At 49.7% G+C, this 27,764-nt stretch overlaps 1 protein-coding gene across 1 annotated transcript; it reads left to right on the top strand.

The window, feature by feature from the left end:
• MXRA5 (matrix remodeling associated 5) lies at window positions 1-27,610 on the top strand (the record flags this gene model as incomplete). Its single annotated transcript, XM_079726937.1, has 7 exons — window positions 1-47; window positions 2,505-2,720; window positions 7,858-7,987; window positions 8,231-8,621; window positions 12,759-17,750; window positions 21,087-21,987; window positions 25,702-27,610. 7 exons carry the CDS (start codon window positions 1-3, stop codon window positions 27,608-27,610), a joined length of 8,586 nt encoding a protein of 2,861 aa, XP_079583063.1.
• Between the last annotated feature and the right edge of the window lie 154 nt (window positions 27,611-27,764).

Here is a 27,764-nt window from a genome sequence, read left to right as displayed (position 1 = left end):
ATGCTCTGGGCGCAGCGCTCCCGTATGCCGCGGCTTCCGAAGGACAGGTGAGGCCCGAGGGTGGCCGGGGCGCGCGGCGGGGAGCCGGCTCTGTCTGCCAATGGTGGGGGGGCGGGTGACGAGAGTGCGGGACGGACCTGTGTCGCGGGGGCCGAGGGCAAGCAGACGTGTTGGACGGTTTCCTGGCACTGCAGTGCAGGGGCCGAGGGGCCGGCTTCCGTCCAGGCGAGAGGCTGATGGAATCCTCCGGGAAGATGCGCTGAGCAGGTCTAAGGAACCCCCGAGCCTTTCTCTTCTCCTCCGTCCCCCTTGCGACCTCTCACCCATCCCTCCCTGGTTTCCAGGGAGCCACCAAGCGGATCCCCCAGCGTAAGCGATTGCGCTCTTGCGTTGGCGGGGGAAACCGCAGCTGCAGGGCCGCCTCGCAAATCCTCCGGCTCCGGGGGCTAAGACTCTCGTCCTCCAACCCCCTCGTCTTCCCCTGGAAAGGGGGAGACGCGAAGCCCCCCTCAGCCGGGGGCTGAGCCGCGCGGGAGCTGGGGAAGTCACCGTCTGGGAGAGACGGTCTTTGCTGCCCGGGTGCCAGGACTCGGAGACCCGCGGGGCCACCCGAGCCAAGCTCGGCGTTCACCGCGCCGCCGCGCTGGAAGCCGGCCAGGGGCGCAGGGCCGCGCGCCCGGCCCCTCCAGGTTGTCCGCCGCCTGGTGTCCCGAGGCCAGCCTCCCGGGGTTCTCCGGGCGTGCCGGGAGGTCCTGCAGGCTCAGGGCGCTTTCCCTCGAGACCTCGGGATGGGGGTTCCCTGGGGAGCGTTCCTGCGGTCCTCCGGGGGGAGCCGGCTGGAAGGCAGGACGCGGGGCGCGTCTGGGGAGGGGCATCGGGAGGCCGTTGGCAGAACGCCAGGGCGGAGGTCAAGGGCGCGGGTGGGAGCGGGGGAGGCCTGGGCTCGGCGGAGCCAGCTGGCTGCCCTCCGCAAAGCTGCACGAGCCCGTTCGTTCCAGGGCGCAGCGGAGGAAGCTGCGCTTGGCTGTTGCGCGGCCGCCTGCACCGTCAGCTCTGGAGGGGCAGCTGAAAGGCGAGACGCGTCCGGATTTTAGAGAGCGTCTCTCTGGAGGTCCTGTAACGGATGGAAGAGCTGCGGCCTCGGGGTGTCCCTACCGCGTGTCAGCGGAGGGAGAGTTTATGATCAGAAGTGAGGGCTTGCCCAGAGCAGGGGCGAACCGACAGGCGCGCTTCTCTTATGTGCTTTTTACTTTCCATGTGTGTTACTTATTTGCAAATAAACTTCATGCAAGAGTTGACAGAATATGAGTCGATGAAGGAAGGCATGACGATGCATGAAAAAATAATCACGGACATTCTAAATGAGGTAGCGGATGCAACCTAATTTTTTTGTTTTTTGCGGTACGCGGGCCTCTTACTGTTGTGGCCTCTCCCGCTGCGGAGCACAGGCTCCGGACGCGCAGGTCCAGCCGCCATGGCTCACGGGCCCAGCCGCTCCGCGGCATGTGGGATTTTCCCGGACCGGGGCACGAACCCGTGTCTCTGCATCGGCAGGCGGACTCTCAACTACTGCGCCACCAGGGAAGCCCGCAACCTAATATTTATCTGACCGTTTCTTTCCTTCCCTCCCTCCCTTCCTTGCTTCCTTCCTTCTTCTCTCTTTCTCCTTCTTCCTTTTTTTTTTTTCTTTTGTCTTACTGATCTTTTTTGTTTGCCTCAAGATTCTTCATCAGGAAATAATTCCTTTCCTCTTTCTCTAATGGCAGATTTTTCAGAGGTTTGCCCCAAATTTCCTCTCCGGTAAACTATGATGCTGCGCCATCTCAATATTTTGGCTTTTCCAAGGAAAAAGAAAATTAAGGATCGTAAACAAAACCACATATAATGGAACATATTTCGCTTTAGTGAATGCCTCTGTAAGCACTTGAAGAAGATATAATTAAAGCTTTAAGGAATGTCATTAAAAGAAGGAAACCCTTCTGATAATAATGGCCTTCCTGAGAAGCTTTTTATTCAGATATATACACTAAGTAACGGCTTGGCAACAACGTTGGAGGTGGACGCATAACATTTACTTTTATTATTTATTTTATTATAGAAACATGAATGTATCCTCTCTCTGTATCTATAAGGACAAATATATATACACATTTATACAAATATATACGTGTGTATGTATACATTTATACACGCACATGTGTATGTAAGGATATTTATGGGCGTCTATGTGGGCATGTGTATTCCGTACCCTCCTTCACAGCATAGTGAGATTTCCAAGTCATCTCAAAGTCAGGAGGGAAGGTTATATTCTATAGTAACGATTCAAGTGAACAGCGAAAGATTTTAAAAAATCAATTTTGTGTTTCTTGATGCACGTGTTTTGTGTCACTAAAATATATCGTGTGATGTCTTGAGAAGCTTACCCCCATGGCGCACAATTCAAGTAAAATCCGCTGGAAATACGGAAGCGCTACCTGACCTCTGGTTTTGTGGTTCCACGACAGGTGTCCTGGGATGACCCACCCCGACAAGATGCCAACGCGGGCGCAGTGGCAAGCACTCTCCGTGGTGCTGATTCTGCTCTGGGGACACCCGCGCGCCGCGCTGGCCTGTCCGTATCCTTGCGCCTGTTATGTTCCCAGCGAGGTCCACTGCACGTTTCGCTCCTTGGCTTCCGTGCCCGCTGGGATTTCGAAACATGTGGAAAGAATCAATCTGGGGTTTGTACCACGTTCTTTCTGAGCAATCTCGGCCTCCTCGCGTGCGTGTTGATTTGGTGGTTCGTTACGTGTGTGTGCGTTTATGTAACTGCGAATATATATTCCTTTATGTGTCACTGTGTCTTGCGTTATGTGCTTCTATATGGGCTGAATCGAGGGGGCATTTGTAACTATACTAAATGTGGTCCTTTGGGGCTGTTATCTGAATTGATCCATCGCCGGAAGCTTCTAGCACAAGGCTTAATAAAGAACCATCTCGGACAGCTTCAGTTCCTTGATAAGGCTCCTTTGAAAACAGTTATTTAATATATTGCAGATATGAAAGCATATGACACACACATAAATATACTAATAGTATTCTAAGTAGACTTCGGGAACTATTACAGAATAATAAAAAGAATAAGTGAGACATCTGTGACATTTTGTAAGTTATCTGCATGATGCAGTTGTGACTGAGGAAATAAGAGTTCTTTCAGATTTTGCCTATTTAAAATATTAATATCTTTTAAACATATTTTAATGCAGCGTTTCAAGGTAGAATTTTTATATTTTTAGTTTCCTTTTATACCCATATATGCTTTCTATACATTAGTGTACATTGCTATGAATTATAGGTACTCATGTACAATTTTCGTATTAAACAATGTACAACTTCAATAGTAAACAATCATTTGGACTTCTTCAACAAAACATATTAGCTACTTTCTACCACCCATAAAACAACAAAATTATTTAGGGTTTGATGAATAGCCACTGTGGGGACATTTTAATAAGATGAAATGGCCTAACCTGAGGCAACGAACAAAAAATTGGAAACATGCCTAGACGTCTCTGAGTACAGAGCTTCAACCATTCTTGCATTTATTGATTATAAAGTCCAGTAGTAGAATAAAAGGACGGGAAGTTAAGACAATAAGAAAAACACTTTGTGAATCCATAGCAATAGACCATTAAATAGCTTCCTCCAAAAAAGCTTGGCAAACTTTACGATTTGATGTTCTGAAAAATCTAACCACAATGATGACTGTTCCATGGGGAAAACAATTTGGCTTTGCCAGGAGAGAGAATAGTAACAGTTTCCTTGTTACCATCTTTAAATCATTTTACAATTTTAAAACCAGTTTCCTTTTCACAATCTTACAATTCATTCAGAAGAGGAACTGGAGCTGCTTTGAGTCAGGGTAGGATGGGCTGTGCTAGTTTGTAGAAAGGAAAATAGAGCTTATCTCTGATTTCTCTTCTTTCTTACACCTCCTGGGGTGCAAAATAGCTCTGTCTAGGGATCGCTCCTTTCATGAGCCATTTTCAGCATAGTGTCCCTCTTGCTGGGTTAACTACCTAACCCCTCAAGGCTGACCCCTTGTCAGGGCATAGAATCGGGGCTACCGTTAGGCCTTAGGGGAGCCCCCTAGACAGTGTGGGATTGAAGGCACAGGGGGACTGTTTTCTGCTGTGCTTCCTGTGTAGGATCCCCGAATCCCTCACCTGTCGTGTGTTGAGGGTCTGGGCTGTCAGGTTGGCTAGGGGTTTGGGGAAGAAACTGCATGTATCCTCCCCCAAAAGTTAGCTGTGTGATAGCTTGAGACTTGCAAGACCTATAAACTATTTTTTTTGTGTGTGGAGCTGTTTGCATCTCATTCACAGTTTCCAGGATGGTTTTCTTCCACCCATCTTTAAAATGACGTGTTTTGTAAGCGTGGAACCTATGTCCCATCTCAATGAAACATAGTTCTTGGTGGTTTCGTTTTAAACAATTAATGGTGAAGACAATGAATTACAGTGTCCTAAAGGCTTTGCCACTAGAATGAAAGACACATATCAAAATGATTCTTTTTCCTACCGTCTCCAATAAGATCTTGAGATGGTTTTGTGTGATATTAAAGATAAAGGAAAAAAAAGTAAGGAATAGCTTCACTGCACCCACATATATTACTTCCATCTGGCTTAATTTGTAACATTATTCAATGTGCCACATTTTAAAAATCACTCTTAAAATATCACAGCACTATTTCTGGAAACCAGTCTCAAAGCAGATAACGAGGCTGGTATTGTGCCTTTTCTTGGGGAAAAAAAACCCAAAAAACAATAGCAATGTCTAATACAGATAGAACTCAGGGTCTGAGTTTTCTATTAGCGGTCTGGAAAGGGTTTAAAACTCTCAAGGAATGGGATTATTGGCAGAGCAGTCATGAAAAATTTTCATTCCCACACAGATGTTTTTAGGGTTCTCACTCAGCACTGAAAGGAAGATCTGCTGTTTCCTGTTTGGACAGCCCCAAAGCTTTTTCAGAAATCACTTTCCAAATATTTCTGAGTAAGAAAATACCATCCAGTTAAATGTCTGATTTATAGACCTTTAAAGATTTTTTCCCCCTTTGATTAAAAGATGAGTTTTGATGACATGTTTCTGAAATTTCTCCAATGCCCATACTGCTCTTTTTCATTTTAAATTTTGCTTTGGGATCCTAACAGGTATCTGTGAAGGAATTTTACATATATTTGTTTTTCTTTCTTTTTGATTGCGATATCATTGACACCATGATATGAGTTTTGGGTGTGCCACATAATGATTTGATATGTGTATATATTGCAAAGCGATCCTATGTTTCTGATATAAAAAATCATTCCATTTAGCTGGTTATGTAGTCAGTTATTGCCCGTCAACAGGTGAGGAAGATACTTTGGGGAGAAGGCTGGGTAGCTCATCAGTTAAAGAATGGGACTCTATACCAGGTCATTTCAGTCTGTCGGTCAAATTCTTTTCCTGACTGCCACGTGAGTTTCCCCGTCTCTCCGCTGGCTTTTAGACAGATGCAGAGGGAATTCACCCACACCCCTTGGGTGTGCAGAGTGAATACCATGCTTCCTGCACTGGCCGTTCAGGTGATTCCCTTGTCTCTTGTCTGTCCCGGAAATGTCACCCCCACCCCCCCACCCCCCGCCTTCGTAACCTTGACACCAGCAGCACTTGCATCTGTCACTCTCTTAAAAGCAAGCACCAGGAAGGTGATGCAGGAAGGAGGATTCCTGAGCTGACATGCCCCCCATCCAGGACTTTGAGGGGATTTACTCAGGTGGGGACGGAATCCAGACAACGGTGATCCTCGGCACCCGGACATCTTCCTCTCCTTCATCTTCTCCCCGCCGCAGCTTCCACCGTTGTAGCTGGATGTCAAGTTGGAAGTGAGGCTTTGGGGAGACAAAAAAGTGCCAGGAGAGGAGACACTGGCGAGCCTAGCACAGCCTTGAACGAAAACATGCTGCGAAACATCACGCTCTTTCTGACTCGTCTGAGAGATGGAGCCTCTGACTTACCCCACCGCTGCCTCCAAGTCAAGACCTGTCTCTTCCCTCTGGCCTCTCTACTCTTCTTTACATCTGGGGTCTTCGCAGGTGGTCTCACCTCCTCCCAAGTCCTTAGTCCACGCGTCCGTTCGGGAATGCTTCCTGCACGTGCACATCTCAGGTCTTGATGTGCCTCCTGAGTCCCACCCTCGCCGTGGCATCTGACAAGCCTCTTCTGCATCCCATGGCAGATATAACTTGGAAGTGTTGCCCCCGCAGGCTTTCCCTTATTTGCAATTCCATCCCTCAGCCACGCCTGTGGCCTCTCCCTCTAAGCAGTCTGGAAACTTCCCATGTACGTTTATCTCCACGGCTCCCGCCCTGCCCGCAGACACACCGGCGTCCCACCCCGGGGTTCACGTGGTCTCCTCATCCCCGCCTTGTCTGTCTCTGACCCATTCTGCGCGGAGTGGAGCTTTGTTGTTTTACCACGTAAACTTCTTCATGTCACAGCCTTCCTGAAAGCCCTCTATTGACTTCCTGGTGGACTTGGAACAAAGGAAGCGCTTTCCTTTCTACATCCTCCCAATTCTGAGATCACCTGGTCCCTGCCAGCCTCACCCACTTCCCCTGATGCTAGTCTCCCACTAACTGTTTCCAGACGAGCCTCAGGCAACAAGGAATGGAAAAGAGTTTACAGGTTGATATTCATCCCCTCTTGGGTGTTTACCATCTCAGGCAGATTTCTTGGTAGAATCCTAAATAATGATGAGCAAATGAGGCAGCACATCAGCCCCCCATACTGTCCAACCTGGGTTAAGGCAGGGACTCTCCACTTCAACACGTTTGACATTTGGGGCCCTCTTACCGTTTTGGATACCATGGTTCCTCGTCATCGGGGCTGGCCTGTGCATTGCAGGAAGTTGAGCGACGGGGTGGACCTCACCTCCCTAGAGGCTGTGATCACCAAGGTGTGGGGCATGTATGTGTTTCCGGAGAAATCTGGGACTGGCTATATCATCTGCTGGGTTAGCTCTGAGCTCTCTACCAGCCTTCTCTAGAGATGCATTTCCTTTTGTTGAGGTGACAAGGGGAAATACAGAAATAATGTCAGGATAGATGTGTTTGATTTCCGCAGAAGCCCTGACCCCGGGTTCCTGGCCTACAACACAGCAAGGTACAGGAGTCTCTGTTCATCTTATAATTGGTTCTCCAGGGATTCACTTTGGGGATTCCCTGGTGTCACAACGGAGCAGTGAGGAATTTCCAGACCGGTCAAGGAAGCGTCTTTACCAATCTCTATGCAAAAACAACACCCCAAACGCACCAGAATGTTTACAGATCACTTCCATCACCCATCAGAAATGGGAGCTTGTCTTTGCGAAATAAGGGTGTCTGTTTCATTTGGTCCTTTAGTTCAGAGAATGTCCTTGTCTTACTATAGGCAAAGCCACTTCCAAAGCTGTCTTTTTGGTTTTGGGTTTTTTGTTTTCCATTCATGCTGGCCACGGTTCTTTGTTATGATTTCCAATGAGGGGCCCTTTCGACCAGCTGCGTTTAAAGGTCTCAATCTTCTGTATCTCCCCAAATAGCCTGTGACCACGTAAGTGTACTCCGAGTCAGAATTCCCAGCGATCGTGCCTTCACTGAACGAAGGCTAATAAACATGTGTCAGTTTCTTTGCAACCTTAGAAATAGACAAGGGCACAGAGAGAGAGGATTATGCTTTGGGAATGACACTGGTACAACCTTAGAATCAACATTTTGCTAAGTTGCCCCTGGGTGGGCTGGGACATCCTCCCCTGATGGGATTTAACTTCACTGTTCCTCATTCCAGTTACTTATTTTCTAGGTTTAATAGCATACAGGCTTTGTCGGAAACCTCGTTTGCGGGACTGACCAAGTTGGAGCTACTTATGATTCACGGCAATGACATCCCCAGCATCCCCGACGGGGCTTTGAGAGACCTCATTTCTCTCCAGGTGAACCCGGGCATTTGTGAACAGCACGCATAGCAGCCTCTAGGACCAGTCGTGAAGAGGGGAAACTAGAGAGCGCTCCCTAACGATGATTAAAATGGCCATTTTTTTAAACAAAAGAAACGAACTTAATGTCATTACTTTACTGCCCTTTGTTCTGGTTTCTGTTCCTGGTTGTGGGTTGGTTTGTCTTTTGGTTTTTTATTTAATCTTACACAGGATTTTCCATCCTCCCTGTCTTTGTAGGTTTTCAAGTTCAGCTACAATAAGCTTCGAGTGATCACAGGAGAGACCCTGCGGGGGCTCTGGAGCTTAATAAGACTCCACATGGACCACAACAAGATCGAATTTATCCACCCACACGCGTTCAGTGGCTTAACGTCCCTAAGGCTCCTCCACTTAGAGGGAAACATGCTTCACCAGCTACACCCCGCCACGTTCTCCACGTTCACGTTTCTGGATTATTTCAGACTCTCCACCGTAAGACACCTCTACTTAGCCGAGAACATGATTAGAACCCTTCCCACCGGCATGCTCCAGAACATGCCGCTTCTGGAGAATCTTTACCTGCACGGGAATCCGTGGTCCTGTGGTTGTGAGATGAAGTGGTTTCTGGAATGGGATGCAAAATCCAGAGGTAAGGACAGGAGAGCGGCTGTGTGACTCTTAGCTGCGCAACCTTTACCTCTCTGGACAAATTACTTTCTGCACCGTTGCTTCATCTTAGGTCGGGTGAAATCACATCCTCAAACCAGTGAGGCAGGAAATGATATAACTGAAATGTCAAGACATCTCCATGGCATAATTCAAATGCATGTATCCTTTATCGAAATGTACAGGAATTATCAGTTAATCAGTTATAGACAGTTGACTCTGGTTGCCATAGCATGGATGTTTGGAGTATTCTTTTCGACCTTGGGTCGCAGCTAAAGGTTGGATTTTCCGTGCATCCTCGTCCTACAGGAAGTATTCAAGGACGCTCGGAAAAGAGAACACTGGGCTGGCTATGTGATTATTCTTTTGTGATGGGGGATACAGGTGTTCTGTATTGAACCGGCGGCGGGGGGCGGGAAACAGGATTGATTGGTAGAAGTTGCAAGAAAGTAGATTTTGCATCAAAATAAGAAATATTTTCTTCCTTTTTCTTTTACACCTCCTTCCCCAAGCCCCACGTTGGAACCCACCCTCAGAGCCCATTGAGCTTATCCTACCTGAGTCTCTTAGCTCATCTCCATCCTTACAGCCACCAGCCTGGGTCTAACTCCTTTCTGCTGTCTCTAAGGAGGCAAATGGAGTGCTCTGAGTAGGTCTTTTTATTTTCTTTTTTTAAAAACATTTCTTACTTTATTATTATTATTTTTAATTTATTTATTTATGTTTGGCTGCGTTGGGTCTTTGTTGCTGCACATGGGCTTTTCTCTAGTTGTGGCGAGCGGGGGCTGCTCTTCGTTGCGATGCTCGGGCTTCTCATTGCGGCGGCTTCTCTTGCTGCGGAGCACGGGCTCTAGCTGTGCAGGCTTCAGTAGTTGTGGCGCATGGGCTCTAGAGCACGGGCTCAGTAGTTGTGGCTCGTGGGCTCAGTAGTTGTGGCGCGTGGGCTCTAGAGCGCAGGCTCAGTAGTTGTGGTGCACGGACTTAGTGGCTCCGCGGCATGTGGGATCTTCCCAGACCAGGGCTTGAACCCGTGTTCCCTGCATTGTCAGGCAGATTCTTAACCACTGCGCCACCAGGGAAGTCCTGAGTAGGTCTTTCTGCAGCCTTGGTTGGTTACCCTGCTTCAATCAACTTCCCACAGAGCAGTTGTCAGACACGTTTTCAGAGTAAACACCTGCTCATGCCTCACCGCTGCGTCCATCTCCACTGGTCTCCTGCTGCTCTTAGGATAAAGCCCACACTTCTTACCATAGTTCCTATAGTGGTGCTCCCACTCACTGCCTACCTCCTGCAATGGGCTGGCCCCACCGTCCCCTGTGCTCACTCTGCTGTAGCCACACCGTGCTGCTTTCTGTTCCGTGCGCCGTCTGAACCTATTTGTAGCTCAGCGTCTATTGGACCTGGTCATCATCTACCAAGAAGACTCTTCTGCTAGATGTTCAAGGGTCTGGCTTCTTTTCAGCGTTCACATCTTCACGGAAAGCTCTCCTCCTCTGAGAGGTCTTGCTATCCTTAATTTCGGCTTAGCCTCTCAGCCTGTGGCCATCGAGGAACTTCCAGCCCACACACCTTATGTCACAATTTTGTTTTCATTTATACATGTCAAAATTTTGTTTTCACACATATATATGTATATTTTTTACATATATATATATATTCTTTTTCAGATTCTTTTCCATTGTAGGTTACTTATTGAGTATAGTTCCCTGTGCTATACAGTAGGTCCTTGCTGTTTATCTAGTTTATATATGGTCCTGTGCATCTGTTAATACCAAACTCCTAATGTACCCTCTCCCCGCTTTCCCCTTTGGCAACTGTAAGTTTGTTTTCTATGTCTGTGAGTCTGCTTCTGTTTTATAAATAAGTTCTTTTGTATCATTTGTTTAGACTCCATATACAAGCGATATCATATGATATTTCTCTTTCTCTTTCTGACTTACTTCACTTAGTATGGTCATCTGTAGGTCCATCCATGTTGCTGCAAATGGCATTATTTCATTCTTCTTTATGGCTAATATTCCATTGTATACATGTGTCACATCTTCTTTATCCATTCATCTGTCGATGGGCATTTGGGTTGTTTCCATGTCTTGGCTATTGTAAATAGCGCTGCTGTGAACATTGGGGAGCATGTATCTTTTCGGATTATGGTTTTCTCCAGATATATGCCCAGAAGCAGGATTGCTGGGTCATATGGTAGCTCTAGTTTTAGTTTTTTAAGGAACCTCCATACTGTTCTCCATAGTAGCTGTATCAACTTACATTCACACCAACAGTGCAGGAGGGTTCCCTTTTCTCTATACTCTCTCCAGCATTTATTGTTTGTAGACTTTTTTTTTTTTTGGCGGTATGCGGGCCTCTCACTGTTGTGGCCTCTCCCGTTGTGGAGCACAGGCTCCAGACGCGCAGGCTCAGCGGCCATGGCTCACGGACCCAGCCGCTCCGCGGCATGTGGGATCTTCCCGGACCAGGGCATGAACCCGTGTCCCCTGCATCGGCAGGCGGACTCTCAACCACTGCGCTACGAGGGAAGCCCATCTGTTTTTAGACTTTTTAATGATGGCCATTCTGACTGGTGTGAGTTGGTACCTCATTGCAGTTTTGGTTTGATTTGGTTTGCCACAGTTTAATGTAGGTACTTGCAGTGGCCAGGTGTCTTTCCTCCATGGAGACGGTGAGATTCAGGTTCTTTCATCGATGGCTCCACTTCACATTTGGCATCAGATTTGCTAAATCAGGCAAAGGATGAGGAAGGACAGGTATACTGACCTCTTAATTTTCTTAATCAGAAAAGACACATGTCACCTCTGTTCGTATTTCAATGCCCAAACCCCAGTGGGTCCAAGACAGGCTGAAAACCGTCATTTCCCAGCAGAAACACTACACGATGGTGGTGGAATCATGAAGCTTTTGGGGGTAGAGAGCCACCGCAGCCATTCTGGAGATACATGCCTGTGCCTTAGTGTGCTCCTATGTATGCATTATGTCTGTATATGTTTGTGTGTGTCCATATGTGTGTCTGTGTGGTATGTCTTGTATTTGTGTGCATGTGTGTTTGGGGAGGTATGTGAAACCATCCTATTTGCATCTTGAGATTTTTACTTTGAAACTCGAATAGAAAACTGCATTCAGAGATGCAAAAGTAGACATATTGACATTGGTTGGAAGGTTTGTAATACTCCAGGTGATGGCAGCTTGGCTGTTTTATTCCCAGCGCGAATGGAAAGAAGTGGACACATGCCGAGAAGACTGTCAAAAAGCATCCTAGTTTTCTAGTCTCCCCAGTTACGAATACATAAAAGCCACGAGACGTCTAGCAGGGAGAAAACACCATTTGGTTCTATAGGTGTCAGTTCAAGGAAATTTTGTGCCATTTAATAGACGTGTCAAGTAGAGCATTGGGTGTGGGACTCATAAGAATGAGTTTGGGCTGGAGAAGCACAGATGGAATTCATCATTGGCGAGTGAACGGTAACTGAAACCATGCACGTGGGTGAGGCCATCTACGACCTCAGAGGAGGAAGGGAAAGGGTTGAGACCGACTCAAGGAACACATCATCCATAATGAGTTGGGCAGAGAAGGAGGAAACAGTGAAAGAGTCAGTGTTGGCCAGAGAAGGAGAAAATTCTGGAGGATTTAATGTCCGGGAAGCCAAGAGTAGAATGTGAATCCAAAAAGTAAACACTGCCTGAAATGAATAATTCTAGCAAGAGAAAACATAATTATAAAAGGTAGACATGATACGATTCATGCCCACTGTTGATCCTGTAACCTGGAAATATATTCATGGGTTGCAGTGACTTAACGTAGATTCTCCTGGACCCTCATAAAAGGTGACTTGTATGATACGTATGAATAGACGTTCTTTTTTAACTTAAAAATACCTTTTAAAAAAGTACTCATTACTCACCGTCCAGAAGTTCCAAAACCCTGGTTAGTTACCATGCACTGTGCTAAACTGACTTAAAGTCAGAGGTGACGTCACAGAGGCAAGAGGGGTGAGGTCTTAAATCATTGTGGAAGTGCACCCAGGTGATAAAGATGCAAACAAAGGCTTTACCCTCTGACCATTCTTTGGGTCATTGACTTATAGCATGTTTGTTTGATTGCATGTTTCAGGGATTCTGAAGTGTAAGAAGGACAAAGCCTATGAAGGGGGTCAGCTGTGCTCCATGTGCTTCAGTCCCAGGAAGCTGCGCAAACAAGAGATTCAGAAGCTGAAGGACGTCACTTGTGAGAAGCCTGCTATCGAGTCCCCTCTGAGACAGAACAGGAGCTGGAGTAGCGAGGAAGATCAGGGTCAAGAGGAGGATGGTGACAACCCGTTCTCCCTGCAGGGCTTCCAGTATCCTGTATGGAACGTCTCTCTGAATATGAGCGACGAGCACGGGAATACAGTGAACTTGGTCTGTGACATCAAGAAGCCCATGCACGTGTACCAGCTACACTTGAACCAAACAGACCCTCAAGAGATAGAGATAAATGCCACAGTCGCCTTGGATTTTGAGTGTCCGATGACTCGAGAAAACTATGAGAAACTCTGGAAGCTGATTGCCTATTACAGCGAGGTCCCTGTGAAGCTACACCGAGAACTCACGCTCAGCAAAGACCCCCGACTCGGCTACCAGTACAGGCAACACGCCGACGATGAGACCCTCTACTACACGGGCGTCAGAGCCCACATCCTGGCAGAGCCAGAGTGGGTCACGCAGCCGTCCATAGACCTCCAACTCGATCGGCGTCAGAGTACGGCCAAAACAGTGCTGCTGTCTTATTCCTCTCAACATGCTCTCACCGTGTCTGCCAAAGACGCGAGGCCGTCTCGGAGCAGAAGCTGGGTAATGATTGAGCCTAGCAGAGCGGTGCAGAGAGCCCAGACTGTCTTGGAAGGGAGTCCGTGCCAGCTGAGCTGCAACGTGAAGGCTTCTGAGAGCCCATCCATCTCCTGGGTGCTCCCAGATGGCTCTGTCCTGAAAGCACCAATGGAAGACAAGGACGGTAGATTCTCCATCCTCACCAGCGGCTGGCTGAAGATCAAATCCACGGAGCAGTCAGACGCTGGTTTGTACCAGTGCATCGCTCGGGTGAGGGATGAAATGGATCAAATGGTATATAGGGTCCTTGTGCAACCACCTATCACTCAGCCCCTTGATGGACACACAGTGACCATTCACAAGAGCCCAGGGGAGCTGGTGACGCTGCCTTGCAAGGCACTGGCCGTACCTGAAGCCGAGATTAGCTGGATCCTTCCAAACAGAAGGCTAATTAATGATATGGCTAACACGTCACACACATACATGTTGGCCGATGGAACTCTTTCCATCCCAAAGGTCCAAGGTAGCGACAGTGGTTACTACACATGCGTGGCTGTCAACCAGCAAGGGGCAGATCATTTTACGGTGGGGATCACGGTGAGTAAGAAGGGATCTGCCAGGTCATCGAAAAGAGGCAGACGCCCAGGTGGGAAGACCCTTTCCAGAGGAAGAGGAGATGTCGTGGAGGATGAAGGGGGCGGATCTGGCATAGGAGATGAAGGTAACACAATGAGGAGAGTTCTCCATCCAAAGGACCAAGAGATGTTCATCAAAGCAAAGGACTATGCCATCCCTGGAGGTCAGAAAACCAAGAAAGGACGCCGAAAACTGAAACACTGGAAGACTTCCGAAAAGGAACCAGAGACAAACATCGCAGAAGGTCGCAGAGTGTTTGAGTCCAGACGCAGGATCAACATGGCAAACAAACAGATCAATCCAGAGCACTGGGCAGATATTTTAGCCAGAGTACGTGGGAGAAATCTACCTAAGGGAACAGAAGTACCCCAGGTCATTAAAACCAACACTCCTCCATTGGAGAGTCTAGAAGTGACACCCCTTTTGCCTGCTGTTCCTCCCCGCTCAGTATCACCTGTGCAAACCACAACCAGTGCAGAAGAAGCCTCAGGAGATGTGTCTTTATTTGGTGAGGAAGAGCAGGTTTCTAGCACTGTTTCCTCAACCAGGATGGTTCTGGTCCAATCTGGCCACGATGGAGTAATTCTTGCTGACCCCAAAGTGACAAGCACACACCTGGAAGAATTGATTGATGATGAGTTCTCTGAGAAGACCAAGGCTGCAGCTCCCACTGTAGTTGACTCGAATTGGGCTACAGCCATGACACTGCTATCTGTGCCTTATGAATCTTCAACTCTACAGACCCTGGAGATGGTCCGCGCAGAGCCCACTAACAAAAACATAGCCACAGAGGGCTGGTCTACACTAGATGCTGGATCCATGCCAGGGTCTACATCCAGTGAGTATGAGTCTCCATTGGATGCCATCTCCTTGGCTGAGTCTGAGACCCTGCCATACTTTTACCAAGATCTGGAGACAAATTCACAACCAGGTGAAAATACGATGAAAGAACAGACCTCCACACACATTACTGCGGTGCCTGCCCTGTGGGCTGCTAATGCCAGGACCTCTGAGCCATTTGCAGATCCCATTTTAGGGGACCCCAAAGTCTCAGCACAAACAGCTCTACAAGAGCAAACAGAGAGCCCGAAGCTTGTGAAAAGTGGTTTCAGCACTCAGAGCCACCCACTGATTCCCAAGGGCACAGAGGAGAGTTCTCAGACACTACAGGAAGGAGGTCTGCTAGAGAGAGACCCCAAAAGCTCCAGAAGTCCTGAGAGTAAGAGGCAAGGCATCGAATCTACCACTCTGCTTGACTTAGCGCTGGAAGCCATGACGAGCATCACTGCCTTGAAGCATCCCAAGGAAACCACACTTGGCGTTCTGCTTGACAAGGACACCAGCACGGTAGCGATGATGCCAACCCAAAAGGCCGCTTCCCCATCAGCACTGACCACTCATCCTTCCCGAAGGAGACCCAACGGGAGGAGGCGATTACGCCCCCATCGATTCCGGCACCGGCATAAACAAACCCCACCCACGACTTTTGCCCCAGCGGCCACTTTTTTGACTCCACTGACTCAGGTACCTGAAGTGAAGACTCCAAGCCAAGCGGAAAGCTTGCTGGTTCCTACATCTTGGGTTGATAACACAGTTGGTACTCCAAAGCAGATGGACATGGAGAAGCATGCAGAACCAGTATCCAAGGGAACCCCACGCAGGAAACATGGGAAGAGGCCAAAGAAACTTCGATACATTACCTCTACCGTGAGCTCTATAGCGTCTGTGTCCAAGCCCAGCCCTTCCCCAGAAAATAAATATAAAAACACTGTCACCCCCAGTTCAGAAGTTGTACTTTCACCTACCACCGTTTCTCTCACAACTGGAGACCCACGTGAGATAATCAGAGTGGAAGATTATACGACAACCACCACCAAAACACATTTATCTCCTGATAAATTCCAAGAGACAATTCCAGTCACATACGAGCCTGTATCAGACGGAAAGGAAGTTAAGGATTACAAGGTCACAAACATCAAGGACTATAAAACCGACCGTCTAGTCCCTGGCGAGTCAGTCACTCATGTGGCATCACCTTCTGAGGCCGAGGTCTCCACTGCGGGAGTATTTAAGGAGGCATCCCCTCCTTCTGGCTTTCCAGGAAGTGCAAGGTGGACTCCTCCAAGGGCAGCCCAGCCTGAGTGGCTACAGACAGACCCACCTGTTACCAGCTCTTCAGAAGCTCTTACAGACTCACCCTTTTTAAAAGAGTTGGAGGACCTAGGTTTTCCTTCTGAGTTTTCACCTTCTGCTGCAGTCTCTATGCTCTTGCAACAGGAAGAAGTGGTCCCTTCAACTACTCTCGCCATCATACAAGTAGAGGCATCTTCAAGTCAGGCAGAAACCACCCTCAGTGGTCAGAGTCATCGTGAAACCACTCCAGCCGTTATCCGTTCTGCAATTAGACACCAGAATGAAGTCTCCACACGTGCCCTGGTGGGGGAGCCAGCAACCCCATTCCCACCCACAACTCGTGTGTCTCTGGCAGAAACCACCACAAAGCCCACACCTCTTACGTCAGAAACACTGCCAACGTCAAACGCTTCCAAACAAAACATTTTCTTCCATTATGCTGGGGGGACCCCAGCAACCAGAGCACCTTCAGTGAATAACGAAGGAATTCAGCATGTATCGAGGCCAAACGAATTATCCACTCCCTCTTCCCACCAGGACAAATTTACCTTCCCTCCAAAGCAGGAGTTGCGAAAGGAAGCCTTTGATGGTCCAACCAAAAACAGCCCTCCAAGGGGTCCACATAGTCACCATGAGGCTTGGGGGGTCCAAGGTTTCCACCAACCAGCCAGAGTTGCTGCCACACCGGTCCCCCCGAGAGGAACCATGAGGCCACCACACACGGCCACAGAAAGCTCCTTTAGATACGTTGTCACTCTCCAGCCCCACCTGACCAGCAAACTGGAAATCACTGCATATCCATCGAGGCATCCGCCAGAGAATAAGCACTTTACGACTGCAAAATTACCAAGTTCAACAGCTCCTGTGGTTCCGTTGCCTAGGTCCAAACCTAGCATTCTTAGTAAGTCGACTGACCAGGGAACTGACCCATTCAACGGCAGCTCCAAATTGTTTGGAGACAATAACATCCCTGATCCAAGAGACCCAGGTGGCAAGCTTCCAAATTCGAGAGTTCCTCATTATCCCGATGGAAGATTCCCTTTCTTTTTCAACAGGACCCTCTCTTTTCCACAGTTGGCAGTCACTCCGAAGCCTCAGGTCCCCACCTCTCCTGCCCCAGGGATGAGAGGGAGAAAAGTCAACCCAGGTCCCTACAATAGGATACATTCTCAGAGCATCGTCCATGTGGACTTTGGTCCCCCAGCACCTCCTGTACTGCACCTTGCCCGGACCACGGCGCCACCCTCAACAAACTTAAGAAACATCCCTCCGGTCTACTCCACCCGGAGCTCCATCCCTTTCGTAACACCTTCTGCCCAGCCTTCCAGAAGCTTCCATCAGAGCGGCTCAAAGCTTTTCTCTTCCGGAGGACCACCTGCATCCAAATTCTGGACGCTTGGGGAAAAGCCCCAAATTATCACCAAATCGCCCCAGACCGTGTCCGTCACTGCCGAGACAGATGTCATGTTCCCGTGTGAGGCTATGGGGAAACCCAAGCCTTTCGTGACTTGGACAAAGCTGTCCACAGGTAGGGTGTTTACACATCTGCATTTTAACCAGGGCTTGTGTAGGGGAGGGGCTTACTGGAGTCTCTGAGTGCAGGTAGGACCTGAGATTCTGGGCAGAGGGACAGGTAAATGGGATGGGAAAGGACATCTGAGAATCTGCCGACCGACAGGTGTGTTCCTTTACGGGGACAGGAAGTAAGGAATTAAAATGGGTGTCAGGTTTTAATGGAGTCACGGAAACACGTACGAGGTTCTTTGGATCCCTAACCGAGGCTCAGGACTGTCCCACTCTTGCCCCAAGAGGTCCAGTACAGAAGTCAGCCACAAGCCATGTCGGAGTGCAGAGGGGCGTGAGGGGAATTGTGCAAATCCCTCTGGTCCTCGCACTGGCTTGAAAGGTCGGTGCAGCTTGGCGTGAGCTCATCAGGCATTGCTTTGACTTGAACCTAGAGATACGATCGTATGAGTCCGCTCGGGCTGCCATCGCAAAGCACCAGAACAGATGGTGCGGCTGGAACCGCAAATTTATTTTCTTTCAGTTTGGGGAGGTTGAAGTCCAAGATCCAGGTGTCACCGAGGCTGGTTCCTCCTGAGGCCGTTCTCCTGGGTGTGTAGACAGCCATCTCCTCCCTGTGTCCTCACAGGGTCCTCCCTCTGTCTGTGTCTGTGTCCTAATCCCGTCTTCTTATAAGGACACCTGTCCTATGGGATCAGGACCCACCCTAATGACCTCATTTTACCTTCACCCCCTCTTCAAAGACCCCCAACTCCAAATACATCCGCATTCTGAGGTCCTGGGGGTCAGGGCGTGAACGTATGAATTGTCGTGGGAACACAATTCAGTCCGTAACAAGGCTCTATACGGTGGTCTCTACTTGGCAGGCTGGGATGCCCAGAGACCACTTTGCTTCATAAAATGACCATCGGCTTTCCCGATGGCGAAAGAGATTCTAGGTGACGGAAGAAAGTAATAGCGGAGGACCTACAGCCTCCACGAATGGACCTCCCTTTTCCCCTTTCTCTTCCCTTCTCTCTCAACATGGCTGTGTCCGTCAGGCTCGCATCCTATTCAGAGGGTTGGATTTTTTTTCGGTTACCATTTAGATAATCCAGGAAATGACAAGTGCTGATATCACTAGAGCGAGCTGTACATTCTCTGCTCATCTCACACATGTTGGTTGTGTCCCAGTGGTGAGCAGAGAGCACTGAGCGTAGGGAAATTACCAACATCTTTGATCAGCTCAGCATTTGACAGCAAACGCTTTCGTAATGATCTAATAAGGAACTTGCTTGAAATAGCAAACAGGGAACACCACGGGGGTTTCATTCTAGAAGGATTGTGCCTTTGAAGGAAGGCACATTCCTCCCCTGGGAGATCCCATTTGCATTCATCCTTAGGGTCTTCTATACCTTGTGCCATTTTAGAGCATCCCTGGACCATGCCCCCTCTCTAGACATTCATGCACCTTCCTCTACCTGACCAGGAATCTGCTTCTACTGCTGGCTTCTCCTTTGTTAGCTAGCTCCAGTTTTTAGAAAGTTCTTCCTCATTTCATGCCCAAACCAGACAGTCTCCCATCCAGCCAGCATTGTTTTCTGTGGTCCTGGAGCTGCACGACGGCTCTTATTTTATTGAACCTTTTCTACCCAGTAAACGAAATCATCTCATTGAGTGCTAATAGGAGGCCACCTTGTACCTGCCCATCATGGTCTGCAGGAGGTTTTCGTGGGCCTTCCCTCCCACCTGAAACCCAGTGAAATAGACAAGCACTTTGGGATCTCTGCATCATAAAATCCCTCAATGGGGAAGTGGTTAAGGGCCAGCAGGAGGCTTTCCACGCCCACCGTCACCTGTCATTCAGGAGGGCTTGGACCCGGAGCAGGAGGACCTGCATCACCTCGAAGGCAGGGAGGTTATACTGTCATCAACCACCACCTGTTTCCCTATGACCAGGTGGTCTGGGAAGACTCACCTGCAATACCCCATGCATGGCGGAAAGCCTTGTCGTGGGAAGTTTCAGGTCACTTACGAGGTCGAGGACATGAATCCTCAGCACTGGGGCTGGGGACAGCGTCCAGGGTTCCAAGGTTCCATGCAAAGGCGGGACTCCCAGCTTTGAGACAATTATTAGGAAAAGAAGCAGAGAAGTTTGTCAAGACTAAAATGAATAGCCCATTGATGGGCGCATAGACCCAGGAACCAAGCAGCATGGGATAGGGTGGGAGGACTGAAAGTCAGGGTTTTCTGGGGCTTTCTAGTTTTTCAATATAGGATTTGTTATTATTCAGGTATGGCAAGGCTAACGGGTCAGGAGATGACTGCCATTGAAAAGACACTTGGTCACTCACGGTTGCCAAGAGGAGGGGGCACAGCACAGCATGCAGGGTTACACGGGGAAGCACCAGGGTCGGTCAGGAAGCAGAGGGAGGGGGAAACCAGACAAGAGCCTTTGTTGTGATTTTCGCAGGAAGGAAGAGGTGAGCCAGGGTGAGCGGGGTTAGGACGGGCTGGCGTGAATAATTCCAGCAGGTCCTGGGTGCAAGGGCTGCCCCCTGTCCTGGGGGGATGAGGGCAGGTGGATGGTGGCCCAGAGTATGGGAGCCTCTCAGAGCAGGGAGTGGGGGGTAGGCTCTGGATGGGTCAGTTTGCATTTGGAAGGTGGGTCCTTTGCTATCTCTAGGAATTGGCCATCTCTGGAAGGTCAGCAAGACCCCAACATGTCAAAGCATCAGAAACACTTGATTATTACAGACCCTGACTGTGGCAGCGTCCTGAGAGATGGGCTATAAAATACAGAGAGTATAGACAGTGGGGAGAAGGACGGGTGTGTGTCCCCTGACTGTAGAGGTGGGGCTCTCAGGCACCGTCACGAAGCCTGAGTCAGAGCGCAACTCAACCAGACGGGGCACAGAATCACCAGCCCCATGTCGCTCTCAGGAGCCTGGCCGGACAGAGGCGGACAGTGACTGCGAACCTGGGGCATCCCTGCAGCCGACCTGGGGACCTCAGGAGGACAGCCTCCACGCAACTAGGCAGAGGCTGAGCAAAGTGGGGCTGCCTCTCCAGTATCTAAAGTAAATGAAGAGGCCACCCTGGGAGACGCTGGGGTTCATGACGGCTTCCAGAACCCTCTCTGAAATCCATACCTGCTGTCTTGGCCTGAAGGTGGCATATGCCCTGATTTGGGGATTAGTGTAAGAGTCAAGCAGAATATCAGAGGACCTGGGTGGTGGGTCTTTTGCTTTCACTGTCTGGACATAAAGAGGAGAATCAGATGAACTCATAATCCTTGTTTCGTCCCTTTGGAAAGACCGTGTTTACACTGAACCTGATGGTGCTTGTTTTTGGTTTCCAGGGGCTCTCATGACCCCCAACACCAGAGTACAGCGGTTTGAAGTCCTGAAGAACGGCACCTTCATCATCCGAAACGTACAGGTGCAGGACCGCGGCCAGTACCTGTGCACGGCCAAAAACCTGCACGGGGCAGACAGGATGGTGGTCCTGCTCTCAGTCACGGTGCAGCAGCCTCAGATCCTAGCTGCCCACTACAAGGATGTCACCGTCTACCTGGGCGACACCATCGCCATGGAGTGTCTGGCTAAGGGGACCCCAGCTCCCCAGATCTCCTGGATCTTCCCCGACAGGAGGGTGTGGCAGACCGTCTCCCCCGTCGAGGGCAGGATCACGCTGCACGAAAACCGGACCCTGTCCATCAAGGAGGCGTCCTTCTCAGACAGAGGTGTGTACAAGTGCGTGGCCAGCAACGCAGCCGGTGCGGACAGCCTGGCCATCCGCCTGCACGTGGCGGCCCTCCCACCGGTCATCCACCAGGAGAAGCTGGAGAACATCTCGCTGCCCCCCGGCCTCAGCATCCACATCCACTGCACCGCCAAGGCCGCGCCCCTGCCCAGCGTGCGCTGGGCGCTCTGGGACGGCACGCAGATCCGCCCGTCGCAGTTCATCCGCGACAACCTCTTCGTCTTCCCCAACGGGACCCTCTACATCCGCAACCTGGCGCCCAAGGACAGCGGACGCTACGAGTGCGTAGCCGCCAACCTGGTGGGCTCGGCGCGCAGGACCGTGCAGCTCACCGTGCAGCGCGCCACCGCCAACGCGCGCATCACCGGCACCTCCCCGCACAGGACCAACGTCCGCTATGGGGGGACCCTCCAGCTGGACTGCAGCGCCTCCGGAGACCCCTGGCCGCGCATCCTCTGGAGACTGCCGTCCAAGAGGATGATAGACGCGCTCTTCAGGTACGTGGCGCTCCCGCCTCGCCAGCGGTCCCGGGGCTCCTGAGCCTGTCTCCACTCTGGGTGCTGGGGAAACCTCCTCATGGGGTCGAGCAGAAAAAGGAATGACTCCTTGTTGGCAGTGCTGACGCACAGACGTTGCTTCCTGTGTGGGCCGGGTGGGGGGCATTTCTTTGTCACTCGATGAAATCTTGTCTTTTTTCTTTGTTTCCCGCCCCGCCCGGGCGGCATGTGGGATCTTCGTTCCCCGCCCAGGGATCGAACCCTTGCCCCTGGCACTGGGGACGCAGAGTGTTGACCACTGGACCGACAGGGCAGTCCCAATCTTGTCTTTATCAATTGAGATGCAGAGCAAACACCTCGCCTCTCCCCGCCTCCAAAGAAAGATAAAGCAATAGCTTTTGTGTTCATGCTCATAGTTTTAACTGTATTTAAATAATTAGATAAAACAATTTCTTGTCTTCTCATTCTAATCTCAAGAAAACACATAGGAGCTGCAGATCGTATCTTAAAATGTGTTAGCAATAGAAGGAAAGGAGGTAAAACAAAAAAATTAAACGCATATGGCAACACAAAGGTAGCACATCTGCAATTCTAAAAGTTCATCTAGGCTAGGAAAAAAAGCAGCTTGCCTTGCCCCGTCTTCAATTCGCAGATGTATGAATCTAGAACAGTGGGTCTCAGCCAAGCGGTATTTTGTCCCCAGGGGACATTGAGCAGATTTTGGAGACATTTTTGGTTGATGAGACTTGGGGAATGAGAAGGGGATGCTCCTGGCATGTGGTGTGTACAGACCAGAGACGCTGCTCAACACCCCACGGTGCACAGCACAGCCCCACGTCAGTGAGTCGTCTAGCCCCACATATCAGTAGTGCTGAGGCTGCAAGATACTGTCTTAGCAAGGAAAACTATCTATCTATCTATTTATCTATCTATCATTTATTTTTATCTATCTATCATCGCCTATCTGATATCTATCATTCATCTATCTAGTATCTTTCCATCTGCCTATCTATCCTCTATTCTATGTATCTATCTGTCATCCCTCACCTTTCTATATCTAGCTCAAACTCTTTACCTATTTACCAATCATCTATTTTTCTATATCTAACATCACCTATCTGATATCTATCGTTTATCTAGTATCTTTCCATCTGCCTGTCATCTATTCTATGTATCTATATATATCATGTGTCATTTATCTATCTTATCATCTATCTTCATCTATCTCTAGCTCTATCTACCTACCTATCCATCCACCTTACCTCTCTCTCTCTGTCATCTGTGTCTATCTATCTTTTATTTTTATCTATCTGTCATCACCTATCTGATATGTATTATTTATCTATATAGTATCTTTCCATTTGTCTCTATCATGTATTCTCTGTATCTGTATATCGGTCATTTATCTATTCTATGATCTATCTTTATCTATCTCTAATCCTCTGTCTATCACCTGTCTACCTATGGAAGTGGTTCTCAACTAGACAGTCCTGTCTACCAGGGGGCACTCATCAATGTCTGGACATATTTTTAGTTGTCACAACTTGTGGGGAACGGTTGCTACTCTTTAATTAGTGGAGACCCGGGATGCTGCTCAAAACCCCACCATGCACAGGATGCCTCCCCACAGAGAGTCATCCAGCCCCTGAGATCAGAAGTGCCGAGGCTGAGAAACCCTGAGGTAGATTCCCAAAAAGCCATTGTCTCTTTAATAAGTGTTTCAAGATGCAGAGGAAAGAGACAATGATTGGCAACATGGAAGCAAAGACACATCAGTGGCGCCATGTTGGAAACCCCCTGGCTGATGGTGTGTCTTCAGCCCACACAGCCTGGCAGCTCAGACAGGAACCCACCTCCGCACGGGTTCCTCCCCAGGCTGTGATCAAAAGCAGCATCCAAGGCTCTGCGCAGCTATGTCTGGTCTGCCCAGTCTCCTTCCAATGCAGGAAAAGGGCCAAGTCGCCTTCTCACAGCCCGTATTTTAACTTCAGATGGCTGGGTGGTGCCAAGTGAACCCTGCACAATCGATCCAGAATACCACATACCCAATTTTCCCCACAGTATCTTCCAGCCGAGCCAGTGTCCTGCCATGCAGAGGATTGTTTTCCATTGATATTGGCGAGGCTGAGGCAGTGCTGACTGAACACTGGAGTGAAAGAATGTAGTTCCAGTGTGAATTGGGGTGGCCATTCTACTAGTATCTCGCTATAAATCATAAGCCACAGTCTCTATGGCTTCATTATTCCTAGATTCTGGTTAATTACATTCTTAGAAAAGTGTAATTAAACAGCCCATGTGAGTTTTTTAAAAGAACGGGCTGTTTGCCCTGCCTACACACTGGGACTGTTTTAAAACAGAGATACTGGACTTTCATGTCTCGAAGCTAAGTCTCCTGTAACGTGTAGCCATGCATCTTTTTCAGAGTTGCTCTGTTGATTCAGATAATGATCAAGGTTAGGATTTGCTGCTATAGAAGTTTCTAAATGTTTACAGACGTGCTACTATATACATTTTTGGATTCTAACTCCAAGACTCATTAAAATACCTTGGTCTGCTCCATGCCTATCGAATGACCTACTAATTCAGGTTGACTTGATGCTCACTCATGGCCAACAGAACACGTTCCGTGGTCCTTGTTCGTAGGTGCTTTGATGAACAATAATCAGGTTGAATTCCATCAGAGGCAGACACTTCTTTTTTTTAAATCAGTGGCACAGTTCCAGACGTGCTATTAGAATGACACAGTGTGCAGGAAATATTGAAGGATAATAGGCAAGCTCTCCCTGCAGATGCCAGAATTATAATTTATAAGTAATTGAGATTTTCAATCTGGACACGCTTAAAGTAGGAACCTCCCAAATCTCTTTGCCCTGTTGTTCAAAACATTAGTTCTGCATTGCTGGAGGCCATACCGATATATATTGATAAAAATGTCACACGCCTAGTGAACATATTTCTGTCTCTCTTTCCATGTTGCCTTTTTAAACTGAAAAATCTTTCTCAAATATTAACTCAGCAGTGTGTGAGTTTAGGTCTACCACGTGGAGACATGGAATGTCAGCAGGAGGCTACGAGCTGGTGAGGGTCATGAAGCTTTCGTTACAGATTCTAGGGAAGAAGCGTTTACACCAATAGCACCAAGTTCTGAAGAATCCAATTGTAGCATCAAAACGCTGGGTATAACCACAGCTATGTGATCCATACTGTAGCTACTTTGCTGCCTGTTTGCCTCATAATGGGACCAACATCATAAAAATTGTCAAGTGTAAAAACTGTGTATAAAACTTTTAGGAAAAACTTCACCTCTTCCTAAGGTTAATGCATATTCATTCTGTCCAGGACTCTAGAATTTTATCTGATTTTATCATTACAACAAGCTCCACACTGACAACCAGGCAAATATTTGATCCACGCACACCCACACAAACTGGGCTGACGTCTTAGACTGCATTTCACATCTTCGAATCAGTGGCCAGGCCAGCCAGAGGTCAGGCTCCACTGGGGAGTTCTTAATTGTGGTAAATAAATCACTTCTGCATTTGGATGGCTGTCCCCTCTGGGCTGCAGAATCCATCTAACATTTTTGAGCAGCAGCCCTGTGCACCGATAGTTCTGAGAACCACAAATTTTTGCTTCGTTCTGGTGAGACCTCAAGCCGGGCGAGAGAGCGTTCGGGAGACTGACATCTTATTCTGTTTTCTTTCTCTCGGTCAGCTTTGACACCAGGATCAAGGCATTTGCCAACGGGACCCTGGTGGTGAAATCCGTCACGGACAGAGATGCGGGCGATTACCTGTGCGTCGCCCGGAATAAGGTTGGTGATGACTTCGTCATGCTCAAGGTAAATGTGGTCATGAAGCCAGCCAAGATCGAGCGCAAGGAGGAGAATGACCACAGGGTCTTTTACGGGGGCGACCTCAAAGTGGACTGCATGGCCACCGGGCTCCCCAACCCCGAGATCTCCTGGGGCCTCCCGGACGGCAGCCTGGTCAACTCTTTCATGCAGTCCGACGACAGCGGTGGACGGACCAAGCGCTACGTCGTTTTCAACAACGGAACCCTCTACTTCAACGAGGTCGGGTTGCGAGAGGAAGGTGACTACACCTGCTTTGCCGAAAATCAGGTCGGCAAGGACGAGATGAGGGTGCGTGTCAAGGTAGTGACTGAGCCCGCTGTCATCCGGAATAAGACGTACTCCGTGGTCCAGGTCCCCTACGGGGATGTGGTCACCGTGGCTTGTGAGGCCAAAGGGGAACCCACGCCCAGGGTGACCTGGCTTTCTCCAGCCAACAGGCTAATCCCCACCTCCTCTGACAAGTACCAGATATATCAGGACGGCACTCTCCTCATCCAGAAAGCCCAGCGCTCAGACAGCGGCAACTACACCTGCGTGGTCAGGAACAGCGCCGGGGAGGACAGGAAGATGGTCTGGATTCACGTCAACGTCCAGTCGCCCAAGATAAACGGGCACCCCAATGCCATCACCACGGTGCGGGAGATTGCCCCAGGAGGGAGTCGCAAACTCATCGACTGCAAGGCGGAAGGCGTCCCCACGCCAAGAGTGCTGTGGGCCTTTCCCGAGGGCGTGGTCCTGCCGGCCCCTTACTATGGCAACCGCATCACCATCCATCGCAATGGTACCCTGGACATCAAGAGTCTGAGGAAGAGCGACTCTGTCCATCTGGCATGCATTGGACGTAACGAAGGTGGGGAAGCCAGACTCATTGTCCAACTTACGGTCTTGGAGCCCGCGGAGAAGCCCGTCTTCCACGACCCGGTCAACGAGAAGATCACTGCCATGGCCGGCCACACCATCAGTCTCAACTGCTCGGCAGCCGGGACCCCGACGCCCACGCTGCTGTGGGTCCTTCCCAACGGGACGGAGCTGCAGAGTGGCCACCAGCTGCAGAGGTTCTACCACAAGGGCGACGGGATGCTACACATCAGCGGCCTTTCCTCCGTGGACGCCGGGGCATACCGCTGCGTGGCCAGGAACTCGGCGGGCTACACGGAGAGGCTGGTGTCTCTGAAGGTGGGGCTGAAACCCGAGACGAGCAACCAGTACCACAACCTGGTCAGCATCATCAACGGGGAGACCCTGCAGCTGTCCTGCATCCTTCCGGGGGCCCGGCAGACCCGCCTCTCCTGGACGCTGCCCAACGGCATGGTGTTGGAGGGTCCCCAGGTCCGGGGACGCTTCACCCTTCAGGAAAACGGTACCCTCACCGTGCGAGACGCATCCGTCTTCGACAGGGGCACCTACGTGTGCAAGGCGGACACAGAGTACGGAGCTTCCATCGTGAATGTCCCGGTGATCGTCATTGCCTACCCTCCCCGGATCACCAGTGAACCCACGCCTGTCATCTACACCCGGCCCGGGAGCACCGTGAAGATGAACTGCATGGCCATGGGCATTCCCAAAGCCGAGGTCAGCTGGGAGCTGCCGGACAAATCGCATCTGACCGCGGGGACGCAGCCCCGTCTCTACGGGAACAGGTTTCTTCACCCACAGGGGTCGTTAATCATCCAGCAGGCCACCCAGAGGGACGCGGGCTTCTACAAGTGCACTGCCAAAAACCTCCTGGGCCGTGACTCAAAAACAACCTACGTCCACGTCTACTGAAACCCCGGGAGGACACCGTGGACTCCACGGCCGCTGCTTCGGAAGTTAGAACAAAGCCTCCTTTGGGTTCACAGCTGGGGCCGGAGAGTCAGGGCTCTAAAAGGATTTGTCCCAGGGCACGGTGACCCCCTCCGGCTTTGGGTTTGAGGCTCAC

The sequence above is a fragment of the Hyperoodon ampullatus genome, assembly GCF_949752795.1.
Source record: "Hyperoodon ampullatus genome assembly, chromosome: X".
Lineage (NCBI taxonomy): Eukaryota > Metazoa > Chordata > Mammalia > Artiodactyla > Ziphiidae > Hyperoodon > Hyperoodon ampullatus.
The sequence above is the reverse complement of the archived record's forward strand: the minus strand, read 5'-3'. Positions and strand labels throughout refer to the sequence as shown.